This window comes from Felis catus, chromosome B2 (genome assembly GCF_018350175.1).
Source record: "Felis catus isolate Fca126 chromosome B2, F.catus_Fca126_mat1.0, whole genome shotgun sequence".
Classification (NCBI taxonomy): Eukaryota; Metazoa; Chordata; class Mammalia; order Carnivora; family Felidae; genus Felis; species Felis catus.
Window position 1 is genome coordinate 32,670,780 of NC_058372.1, and position 12,521 is coordinate 32,683,300.

The 12,521-nt window shown below is 52.4% G+C and overlaps 1 protein-coding gene and 1 long non-coding RNA gene across 2 annotated transcripts in view; one reads left to right on the forward strand and one right to left on the reverse strand.

The window, feature by feature from the left end:
• The first annotated feature begins 5,371 nt into the window (after positions 1-5,371).
• On the forward strand, positions 5,372-7,727 carry LOC109500150. The gene is made up of 2 exons (XR_002157784.3): positions 5,372-7,236; positions 7,539-7,727. It is a non-coding gene; the product is annotated as an uncharacterized LOC109500150 (long non-coding RNA).
• A 3,246-nt stretch (positions 7,728-10,973) lies between these two features.
• The window catches only part of GRM4 (glutamate metabotropic receptor 4), a 152,925-nt gene continuing 151,377 nt past the window's right edge, over positions 10,974-12,521 (reverse strand). Inside the window, exon 12 of the mRNA XM_045057410.1 lies at positions 10,974-11,523. Coding sequence (XP_044913345.1) covers positions 11,423-11,523 — 101 coding nt within the window. The 3' untranslated portion in view covers positions 10,974-11,422. The remainder of the gene's footprint in view (positions 11,524-12,521) is intronic.

Sequence of the window (12,521 nt, forward strand, 5' to 3'; positions counted from 1 at the left end):
CACCCCCTCCTGGTCCCGCTCCACCTCGCCCCAGCCGCTCCTCTCCCCTGGGGCTGTCCCATGTGGGGGCCGCCTGGCACACTGGGGGTGAGACCAGAATTGTCAGGGCACCTACTGCTATGCCAGGGGCTCAAAGTTGTCTCAGCAGCGTCACAATATTCCGAGAACTTGGTCCCTGTGCCCATTTTAGAGGTGAGGAAACTGAGCCCCAAGAGTGACTGGCCCAAGAACGTTCAGAGAGTGAGATTCCTACCCATGAGGCCAGACGTAGGGACCTCTTTTCCTGGGGCCACACACCCAAGCTCCTGTCCACCTACGGCCCTTTTTTTTTTTTTTTTAAATTATTTTTAAAGTTTATTTATTATTGAGAGACAGAGCGAGGCAGAGCATGAGCAGGGGAGGGGCAGAGAGAGAGGGAGACCCAGAATCGGAAGCAGGCTCAGGGCTCCGAGCTGTCAGCACAGAGCCTGACGCGGGGTCGGAACTCACAAGCCGCGAGATCATGACCTCAGCCGAAGTTGGACGTCCAACCGACTGAGCCACCCAGCCGCCCCCACGTACGGCCCTTTTATGCTTTGGAAGTCAGGAACTGCCTGGGTACCACTATTGTTACCACTCCCCACTCACCCCTTCCTTCTCCCTATCCCCAGCCAGGCGGCCCCAACATCAGCACAGGGGCCGTGATTATTTGTGAGGGAGAGGGAAGGAACTGTTGTCTGTTACGTTCCTGCCATAGGCTGCTTATCCCGCCACGCATTTTCCATGAATCACCTCTGTGAGCCTCACTGTGACCCCATTACACAGATGAGTGGACTGAGGCCAAAGAGGTTAAGCTAACACGTCTCCCACTGCTCAGCTAATAAGTGGCAGAAATGGGCTCCTGGACTGGCCCCAATATCCTGAGATGGTCTGTCAAGTCCCCGAGGCTTTCCTGTACTTCTTCCAGAAAACTCCAGTGCCCCCTGCCCTGGGAAAATGTCCCCATCAGCCCCTCCATGAGCGGGAGAGGGTGAGCAGAGGCAGGCCAGGCCCTGCGGAGAGAGGGCGGCGGGGGCGGCTGCTGTGTTTATTAATTTTCTGCCTCGGTGGGTCTGCAGCCCCAGTCAGAGCCTGCACAGTTGCCATTCAGTCTATTAAATAATTCTATCTGGGACGAACCTGGCATCCGAGGGACCGTGCTGATGGGCCTCTAAAATTTAATTGCTGCATTAAACGAGATCAGAAATGAGGAGGCGAGCAGGGCGAGGCCAGATGAAAAGGATGGCCGTGTTTCGGGACGTGAGGGGGACATAGCAGACACATTTCTGTCAGCTCCTGTCAGCCTGGCGTCGCACACCTCCCGTACCGGACCGCAAGAAGGGGAGAGCGCCCGGGCCCGAGCCCCTTAAAACCTCCCATCGCCTGGCCAAGAGTTGGCTCCCTTGAGGCCTGCCATCTTGCTCCTCCTTCCCCACCCCGCGGGCTCCTCCAGGCCAGTCACACCAGTCTAGACACCTTTTCCTGAATGTTCCCTGCACAGTCCCACTTCCTAGCCTTTGCTCAAATCCCTTAACTTAAGGTGCTGTTCTTGCACCAAGCAAACTCTCCCCACCCATCATCCAAAGCCCTCCTCGACCTCCAGGAAGAGCCCGTGGCCCTACCGTCTGTGGGGTGAGACCCCTCGAGGGCAAGACGGAGTTCCCTATGGTTCTGATAATATTCTGATGTCTTAAAAGCTCTTTTTCTGAAAAATGTTTTCTTCCCCTGCATTTCTCTTTCCCCCTTTCTCTCTGCTAAGTAAGTGGCCGGCTCTGGGCCTCCCTCCTCTGGAAGGCAGGGTCTACTGAGGGCCAGAAACAGGGCCCTCCCTCTGTGCCCCCTTGTCCTGGTGTTTTCCTTTCACATCATTTAGACCCAGAACCTTCTAGCTGGCTTGCCCCCAGAGCAAGTTTTAGGTCTTCCCACATGCCAGAAACTCCTGCTACCCGCCCCCCATACCAAGGCTCCGCTGTCTACGCAGCTGCTCTTTGCCCTCTGTCCATTGTCCCATTGAAGGCCCCAAGCTTCTGTGCTTAAAAATGAAGTCACCCCGGGGGCACCTGGGTGGCTCAGTCAGTTAAGCGTCCGACTCCGGCTCAGGTCATGATCTCATGGTTCGTGAGTTCGAACCCTGCGTCGGGCTCTATGCTGACAGCTCAGAGCCTGGAGCCTGCTTTGGCTTCTGTATCTCCCTCTCTCTCTCTGCCCCTCCCCTGCTCATGTTCTATCTCTCTCTCTCTCTCTCTCTCTCTCTCAAAAATAAGTAAAACATTAAAAAAAAAAAAAACTTAAAAGAAAATGATGTCACCCATTTCTCAGGAAATCATCTCTGAAAAGCAAGCACAAATCCCAAGCTTTGTGCTGCCTGATTCCACATATTTTGAGTTCCCACTGTGTGCCAGGCATGGGGCTAGGTAGGGGCAAGGGACACAGCAGTGGACATGGCAGATGAGGTCCCCATCCTGTGGAGGAACAAAATGCTCAATGAAACAAGTAAGTAAACAAGACAATTGTAGAAAATATGACATATACTAAGAAGAAAAAAGAATCCAAGTGATAGAATGGGTGGTAGCGGGGGTGAGGGGTTTGGGAGGGGGAGGCTGTCTGGGGAGGTGACCCCTGAGCTGAGATCTGAGACTGAGAAGCAACCTACTGTGCAAAGCTTTGCAGGAAGGAACTCCCAGGTAGCAGACATAGTAAGTGCAAAGGTCCTGAGGTAGGAGTGTGCTGGGGTGGGGATGGGGTTGGAGGGGCAGACCTAAGACCGGGGCTGCTGAAAGGGAGAGAAGAAGTGAGTGATAAGAGATGAGGCTGGTATTTTAATCCCAAACCTTCACTCCATCAAGGCCATCTCTCAGGGCTGTTTGGAGAGGGGGGCTTGAGTCTTGCTGGTCAGGGCAGATGAGCACTTTCTGTGTAGAGGTCAGAGAGTCGGTAGGGCAGACACGCATGATAGAAATGAAGCCAATGGGCATCTTTGTGGCCCCAGAAATAGCCTTAAAGCCTGGCAGTCACCACCAGAGAATTCTAGAAGGGAAGGCAGTTCAGGGCCCAGGGTAGCCACAGGCTCTGGGCTTCTTTGTCAGACTACAGAGCAGGATCAAGGATAGAGACCAGCTCCCATCTACCGGTCCCTCTGTCCCCAGCAGAAGACATCATCATCTTTGTGTACTTTTCTCCACGTGTGTCCTCATCTGCCTCATTATTTTTGGTACACGTGGCCCCCTGCATCAGATGTCGGCCTCCTCTGAAGGTGACTGAACTTCCCCCTTGCCACTCCTGCCCCTCCTCCAGACCTCCCTCCTAGGGAAGAACCAGCCAGAATGCTCCCACTGACCCCTGTTTATCCCTGCACCCACAGCGCACAGGGCAAGCTCCTCCCCAGCCGCCGGCCATGGACCTGGGGGTCCTGGTCAGGTGTCCGCCATGGGTGCTGTTGCTAGGAGCTGAGGTCCAGGCTCACCGAGGCTGTGGCCCCTGTATAAGAGGCAGGTGGTAAATCCAAATCCCAACCCCCTGACCCCCGCTTGCTTGGAAAGGGCCTGGGGGTGGCAACCTAGGTCACTCTCCTGTGGTGACATCCCAGCATTTTCACCGGCAGAGCTCTTTCCTTGAATGAAATCGAAGTAGAATTACAATGGGCAAAACAGATAAAAGTCGTATTTTGCATCTGATATGCTCACATGTATGTCATATTCTTATTATAATAAGAGAGAACAATTATAACACGATTAGATAAGATGAGAACAGGTTGCTTTGTTGAATATAAAATAAAAATAAGGGCTTCTGGGTGATGGTTTCTGTCCTCGCCTCCAACTTGTTTCCCATTTGGTTTGTGTTGTACACGATTAGTTATTCGTACAGATAAGTAATTGCAAGTTTAAAGACGCTGCTTTGTTTCTTACATTATCTCTCCTTGCGATGCTCTTTAATACAGATGCAGGAGAATCGCTAGCCCCGGGTCCACTCAAAGCAAACTTCCTGGTGATTTCGAACGGGTTAAAAGCTGTGTAGCGTAATTGCCAGACTCTCTTTGCTCTTCCATACTGTTTTATTGTAAAAACGGTATCAGAAATGAACTTGAGTCAAACATTTGGGGCCTCTGCAGTGCCTCCGGAGTGCCCAAAGGGTCTGCAAGACGTGGTTCTTTACCGCCGCATCTCGCTTAGCAATCCCTCTACCTCGCGCTGTGGGCCCTGCCCCCCAAACCCACTTCATTCCTTGTTTCCCATTCCTTGTTTTCCAAAGGCTCAGAGCTGGGAGAGACCCCAGGGCCATGTAGTATAAAGCCCATCTTATGCAGGAATTCCTCCATAGCCCCCCAACAGCATTCCTCCAGCCTCTGCTTGAATGCCCAAAGTGACGGAGAACTCACCCCTTTATGAAGCTGCCTGGTCTGGTCCTTTATGGGGCAGCTCTACTTATTAAACCTCTCCTCCTCTCTGAGCCTCTTTCCTTATCGGTAGGATGGACATAATAATATTTATCAGGCCGGACTTCGGTGAAGACCAAATAAGATGACACAGAGCTGACATACTGAATGTGCAACAAGGCTTAGTCTCCTGTGTCCTCTGCCGCCAGAGCACTCCATTTTAGAGGGACAGACAGCCTCGTGTCTCCTGGGGTAAGTACACAGTGTGGAATGTGCTTTGCAGGGTGGACAGGGAGTGTCCCCCTGGGACATCCCTAAGGGAGGTCTGCCTGGAGAGGCGGTCCGCAGCAGCAGCAGCAGCAGCAGCAAAGAGGACTGCTGTGCCCCCCCAACCCCTCCCCCCACAACCCCGTGAGCGTCACCAACTCCACCCCAGCTCCTCCTCCCACCGGCCTCAGAGCCTCATCTATCTTCCCTCCTGTCACCTGAGCTGGAAACTCGTGGGGAGGCAAGGGGATTAAATCCCAGGGCCAGCCGCGCCCCCGCCAAGGAGCTGGCACTTCATTACCCGCCTGCCTGGCTGTCTGCGGCCATCGATCGGCCCTGGCCTGAGTGACCTCTGATTGATGGGCAGCATGTTATTTACTGGCTTCTGTCCCGACCCAGCTGGGAAGAGGGGAGAGGGGTCTGCTCAGAGCTTCTGTGTTCCTGAGGCAGAAAGAACCGGCCACCAGCAAGACTTGGGGTGGGAGGGAACGGAGAGCAGGTGGCTGGGAATGCTCCCCTGGGAGTCAAGGCTCCCGGGCCCGGCACAGCAGTGTGATCTTGGCTGACATCTCTGGCCTCCCCTGTCCCTGAGCTTCAGTGTCCTCTATAAAAGGATCGGGTGCAGGGGCACCTGGGTGGCTCAGTCGGTTAAGCTGCCAACTTCGGCTCAGGTTGTGATCTCTCGGTCTGTGAGTTCAAGCCCCACATTGGGCTCTGTGCTGACAGCTCAGAGCCTGGAGCCTGCTTTGGATTCTGTGTCTCCTTCGCCCTCTGCCCCTCCCTCGCTCATGCTCTGTCCTTCTCCCTCTCAAAAATAAATAAACATTAAAAAAGGATCAGTGCGGCAGGCAAGGCTCACAAACGTAGCAGCCCTCAGGGCAGCAGGTAATGAAGAAGATAAAGGGGCGGGTTGGGGCTGGCGCCCTGTCCAAAGGGGACACCTTGCTCCCTCCATCTTGCCCCACGCCTCGTCTCCCCCACCCACTTCTGACTCAGCTGCAGCTGGGGAAGCTTCCGTGCCCTCTGCAGGTAAGCGCTGGCCCACCTTTCCTCTCCTCTTTCCTGCCACGGGCCTTCTTTCCAAGCCAGCCCCTGTGCCCAGCAGCCGGAAACTGCAAGGAAGTTCGGCTTCCTGGAGGAGATTATATTTGAGAAGGGCTTTGACAGAGCAGAGGACCTGGGGACACGGGTATAGGATTGCTGGAGGATATCACCCCCTGCCCCCATGGCTCCAGCCCCCTTGGCAGGTCAACCTAGTGCGGACCACATGATCTCATGCCTGCCCCAAGTGGAACAGAGCAGGCACCTGACTAGGGGCAGCTAATCACTAGTGACATAGGCTGCCTTGACCTATGGCTTGTGCTGGAATCTGCTCAGGATCTTGACCAAAATGCAGCAGACAGGGCAGTTATGAGTGCAAGAGTGGCGGGGGAAGTACAAGGAGAGGCCACGAGGGGCCGCATGGAATCAAAGTCATGATGCAGCACATTCTGGGAGTAATGGGTGAGCAGGGAGCCGGCCGGCGGCACAAGGAGTGCACCACGCATGGGCGGGAGTGCCCAGCCAGGACAGGGGACACTCATCGAGTGTCCCTCCTCCCCATCATCTCGTGCGAGAACAGAGCACGGTGTGTGGGCACACGTATATACTTCTGCACACAAATGTGCACACAAATGTCCCTGCCAGGTTCAGAGATGAAGAGGATTAGAATATCAAAATGGGTAAGAGGCCAGAAGAGTGAGCTGGGGCCAGACGATGGGGACCCAGAGCATCAGGAAGTCCTGTGAACCTGTAGACGTTTGTCCTAGACAGCCGCCCAGTGGGGTGGGGAGGGAGCTAGAGACAGCGATGGGATGGGGGATGGGGGATGGGGGTGCGGCTGTGGGAGAGTTGGGACCAGCTGGCCACCCTGGGAAGACATTGCCAAGGCAGAAGCTTCGCATTGGATGTAGGGACAGAGAGAAGGGGGCTGTTTCCAGTTTGGACAACCAAGAGAACCGCGGGGCTGTTGACCCGGGGAGAGGGCTTGTCGTGGTTGGCTGGATTTGGGGGCCTGTGGTTTTAAGGTGACACCAGCCCAGGCAACTGGAATCGCTGATCAGAAGAGAGCCCAGGAGAGAAGTCAGTGGTTCAAAACAATTTCGGAGGCATCAGGATGCAGGGGCCCGAGGAAGAAGAGTTCTTTCTCCAGGAGTAGATATTTGTGCCCATGGAGGGCTGGCTGCCCACTCACGGTCCACTCTGGACCCAATTCCAGTGTTTGGGGGTTTCCCCCATACCAAGTATTCTGTGACGCCAGCTGGGGGTCCTGTGAAGTCAATCAATTGTGACACCGTCTACCTGGAGATAGCGTCAGATGCCACCGGTTAGGGGCTGGGTCCCACACGACTGTCCCCACTTCAGCCGCCAGTCCGGAGCCCAGGCTGTCACCTGATGGATTGGTCATAAATCGGAGGTTCCCACAACCCCCCTCCTTGGGTTCGATGAATTTGCTCGCAGAGTTCAGAGAAACATTTCCTTATTAGATCACCAGTTGATTATAAAAGGACGTAACTCAGCAACAGGCAGGTGGAAGAGAGGTAGGGGGAGGGGTGCAGAGCACCCGTGCCCTCTTTGAATCGCCACGTGGTCACCAATCTGGAAGCTCCCCGAACCCCCGTCCTTTTGGGCTTTTGTGGAGACCTGCTCACGCAGATGTGACGATTAAATCACAGGCCACTGGCAACTGATTCACCCTCCCCGCCCCCCTCCCTGAAGGTCTGCGGGAAGGACTGAATCCCTGTAATCCCCCCGTGGCTGGTTCTCCAGGCAACCAGCCCCCAGGCTTACAAAAGTTGCCTCTTTCGCGTAACAAAAGACACTCTGCCGCCTTGTCACTTAGGAAATTCCAAGAGTTTCAGGAGCTCTGGGCCAGAAATGGGAAGAACACCAGTAAAACAAACCCTCTCAACCTCCCTCGCAGCTAGTGGTGAGCACGTGACATCCCTGGGCGGCCTGGGCTGGTGCGGACTCTCCTCTCCAGACTTCTCGGTGTATGAGAAAAATAAAAAGGCCGCGGTCATTCAAGTCTTCCTTGCTTGCTGCTGCAGCTGCACGTGTTCCTGACAGTTTCAGGGGTCAAGGGCGGTGCCTGGGACCTCAGACAGCAGGAAGGTAGAGGGGGGGAGCAAAGCCACTGGAGGTGCGGGGGGCCAGCAAGGTGGGTAGAGCCCCAGGGGAGCACCCCCTGGAGAAGTCGGGGGAGGCGGAGTAAGTAACAGCACTGCACAGAGGCCTAGGGGGGTACAGACTGTGCAAGAGGAGGTCCCCAGGGCCAGAGGTCCGTGGTCACCCTGACTCTGAGCTCCTGGAGGAGGGGCTGAAGGCAGCTGCACAGGAGGGGAGGAGGGTGGAGTCCTGGCTCCCCAGGGCAAGGGGGCGGGGGAGACTGGAGAGGGAGAGAGTGTGAATATTTAACCAGAAGCTTCACTGAATTTCTTCCTGTTGCCGCCCCCACCCTGGGGCAGCCTGGGTGCCCTTTTTGACCTCTTGCTAGTAACGGGGCCAGCCCCACTGCAAAAAGCCAGACGCCCTGTTACGGTGCTAGGGCCACGGGCTGTGGGTTGGAGGGACTTGGAGGGCACGGGCCTGCCCACCTCCTGCCCCAGCTGGAGACTGAGGCCCAGAGGACTGTGGGTGATTAAAAGGCCTGGCTCCTCCCCTTGGGCAAGAGCTTCTCCTCGTCCCTGCTCCCTCAGGCTGGCTAAACCATGGAAACTGATAAAGCCCCTGGGAAGGAGGCCTTGAGAGGAGGAGGCAGGCCCTGTGCTCACCCCGGCTTGGAGGTTGGGGGCCAGGGTGGACAGGACACGGTTTTGGTGAATGATCCAATTCTGGCCGTGTGTCCACAGGTCTCTCTGCTGGGGGTGGGGGAATCTGCCTACACTGGTTATGTGTAGACAGGGTGCCCTCAGAGGGAAGAGTACACAAAAGCCTGAGTGTTTTTGTCTGGGGTAAACGGCTCAAATCGTTGTTCAGATGTTTTGGTCTCAACCTTTCACATGGTTTTCTGGGGATCTGCCTGCTGTTTGTTGGAGATTCCTCGTGTCAGCAAGCCCTCTTGGTCCACTATAGATCCCAACAGTTAAAAACCAGAAATAGACAAGAGCCCTTAAATCATGCCCTAACTAAAGCCCTTTGTGTTTCTTTCGTATCCCACTTTCTTGAGGCATTGGTAGAGATGTTTTGTAATGACTGGAACTTTCCAATAGCCAGGCCAGGAAAAGCCCATATAGCAACCGAAGGCCCAGAAGAACTCACCCCACATGTCCCTTCCCCTGCCCAGGGTCGCGCACTGAGCACAAACCAACCCCATCCATGATCGCACGCGCGCGCACACACACACACACACACACACACACACACACACACCCGCCTCCTCTCTTGCACGTACCCCTCTCTGAACCTCTCCTATAAAACTCCAGGTGTCCATCTTGCAGGCAAATAGGTCAGATGTTAAGGCTTGAGCATGCCACCTACCCTGACTGCCGGCACCCAGAATACATCTCTCCCTTTCTCTCTTCCACAGCCCTGTCTCTTGAGTTACTGGCTTCTCTTGCGACAAACAAGTTTATCCGAGTTAGTTCGGCAACAGAGTCGGCACACCCAGCCAGAAGCTATTTTTTCGATTTGTCCAGACCTTTCGGGATTCCCTGCATGGGAGCCGCTGGCCATGGCAGCTCAGCTGGGCTCACCTGTAGGTTTTCTAAGTCAGAAGCTGATAGAAGGATCCATAACACCCATACCAGCCTCTGTTCTCGTAACCTGGACAATCTCCTGTCTGCCACATTTAGCTGAGTTTAAAGGTCACCGCCTCCTAGAAGCCCTCCTAACTTGCCCCTCTACCTTACAGCAGTCAGTCTATCTTCCTCCCACATCAGCCTTCGCCCCACTGGGTATAACGGTTTGCTTGTTCCCACCCCACATGTACTAGACCATTAGTTCTCAAACCTTTTGGTGTCGGAACCCCTTTACACTCTTAAAAATTATTTAGGACCCCAGAGAGCTTTGGTTTGATGTAGGTTTATCAATATTTTACCACATTTGAAATTAAAGCTGAGACAATTTTAAGTTTTCATTTATTAACTCACTTAAAGATGAAAATAAGAAACTCAGTACGTGTTAATAACAGGAATACATTTTTGTGAAAGATGACTATTTGGGGAAACAAAAGAGAGAAGAGCAGAATTTTTCATCTTTTTGCAAATCTCTTTAAACATCTAGCTTAATAGAAGACAGCTGGGTCCTCACATGTGCTTCCATATTCTGTCTCCTTCAATATGCTGCTTTGGTTGAAGTAGATGAAGAAAATCTGGCCTCGTTCAGATAGGGAGCCGGGAAAGGGAGAATTCCAGTAGCCTCTTCCGTTATTGTGGACATTCGTCTTTGATATTACACCAAACCTCGACAGAGGTCATGGATTTTTTTTTTTTTTAAATGTTGTTTATTTTTGAGAGAGAGGGAGACACAGAATCCACAGCAGGCTCCAGGCTCCAAGCTGTCGGCACAGAGCCCGACGTGGGGCTCGAACCCACGAACCATGAGAGATCATGACCTGAGCCAAAGTTGGATACTTAACCAACTGAGCCACCCAGATGCCCCCTCTTTTTTTTTTTTTTTTTTTTTTTTGTTTAATTACGTAGGCTCCATGCCCAGTGTGGAGCTTGAACTCACAACCCTGAGATCAAGAGTTTCATGTTCTACTGACTGAGCCAGCCAGGTGCCCCAATCTGCTGTAGATTCTTAAGGGTGAGTTCAAGTCTGGAATCTGAAACCTCACCAACAAACTTTTTGTATTCTGTTACATTAAAATCCATTGGTCTATCTTACACTTTGAATGCTCTTTTACCCGTGTAAGATTTTGTAACACCCTGTGTTGGCCATTCGGAAATAAAGTCTTTAAGTTATTAGGAAGCTGTCAAGCTCCTGGTCCCAGAGAAAATTGGTCCCAAATTCAAAGTTTTGCTTGAAAGCTCAAATGTTATCATTGGCAACAAATGCCGTTGTTTTCCTTGGAGCAACATGCTCCCTTCATTCATTTTCCAGAAAATGTATGTCAAATACCCGAGAAAAATAACTAGTTTGTCTACAGGTTGTTGTTGTTGTTTCCAAGTAAAAACAGTGCCCCATGAAAAAATGGCCGCTTCCGCTTCCGACTCCAACAATCACGTAGCGCTATTCTTTGAGACAATGATTGCGCTTCGAGATGCAGCCGAAATGCCTTCTCTGTCCTTCCCACGTTAGCACACAGGATATTAAAAGGATGTGTACTCAAAGATACAGATTTAATAAAGTTAATGATTTTTATTGGCAAATCAAGGGCTTTCAGTGCAGCTGGTGACGGAGTTCAGGGCAGGCCGCCCCCAAATATACCACTTTGACATACTGATTATTTTGAACTACGGTTACTTGGGAAACACGCAAGAAGGATACTCTGACCCTACTTTGTCCCCCTTGAAAGCGGGAAATAAGTCCCCCATGTGAAAGGTGCCCTCACTGTACCAGGAGGTAGAAACATCCTCATCCCCGGCGGTACGGAATTTGGGGCCAAGAAGGCCGGATAAACAAAACCGGCTACTTTGTCATTAATTTACTGCCACAAGCCCCCAACTTCTTTGTCTTATCAATTCTTCACAAAGGTATTGTTTCTGTGCCTAAAAGTATGAAAGCTGTCCGCTTCGGTCACTTCTCTGAGTCTCATATTTTTATGAGCTCCCATATGTGAAATTAAATTTGTTTTTCTCCTGTTAATCTGTCTTCTGTCAATTTAATTTTTGGACCAGCTGAACCACCTGGAAGGGAAGAAGGGAAAAGTGTTCCTCTCCTTCCTGCAAGAAAAGAAAACCGTGGTCACTGTTTGCTTAGTACAGTTTGGTGCCACCAGCCAGATTTGTATTGAGGCACTAGCATTTTTTATTTTCTTTCTTTCTTGTTCTCTTTCTTTCTTTCTTTTTTTTGAGAAGGAGAGGGGCAGAAGGAGGAAGAGAGAGAGAGAGAGAGAGAGAGAGCATCTTAAGCAGGTTCTATGCTCAGTGCAGACCCCATGGTGGGGCTTGATCCCACGACCCTGGGATCATGAGCAGAGCTGGACTCAAGAGTCGGATGTGTAACCAAGGAGCCGCCCAGGCGCCCGTAGGCACCAGCATTTTTAGGCGCCACAGCTTGGGCACCATTAGTTGCCAATATTAGCACAATGAAAAAGGCAAATAGCGCCTTAGTATTCAAATGAAAATAGTTTTGACCTCGAGCCCCTCACCCCTGAAAGAGTCTTGGGACCAGACCTTGAGAACTGCGGTGTATGATCTTGTCCGTGGGTCCTTGGCACAGAGACAGTGCCCAACAACCATGCACAGAGTAGGAGTCAACACTGTTGAGCACTCCCTGGGAACTTTCAAGGGACGGATTCATTACCCTCACATCCACCCTTGAGGGGGGTATTTTTATTATCACACCCATTCCACAGGTGAGGGGACCAAGGGACAGAACAGTGCCTCTCTCTACCTCCTCTCTATTAAAAGCAGAATCAATTGGGGCGCGTGGGTGGCTCAGTTGGTTAAGTGTCTGACTTCGGCTCAGGTCATGATCTCATGGTCCGTGAGTTCGAGGCCCACCCAGGGTCTGCACTGACAGCTGGAAACCTGGAGCCTGCTTCGAATTCTGGGTCTCCCTCTCTCTCTGTCCCTCCCCTACTCATGCTCTGTCTCTCTCCCTCTCTCAAAAATAAGTAAACATTAAAAAAATTTTTTTTTAAAAAGAGAGAATCAGTCAACCTCCAGAAATGCGTCTGGGAAAGGATTACGCCCTGTGTTTCTTAGCCCTTCAAATT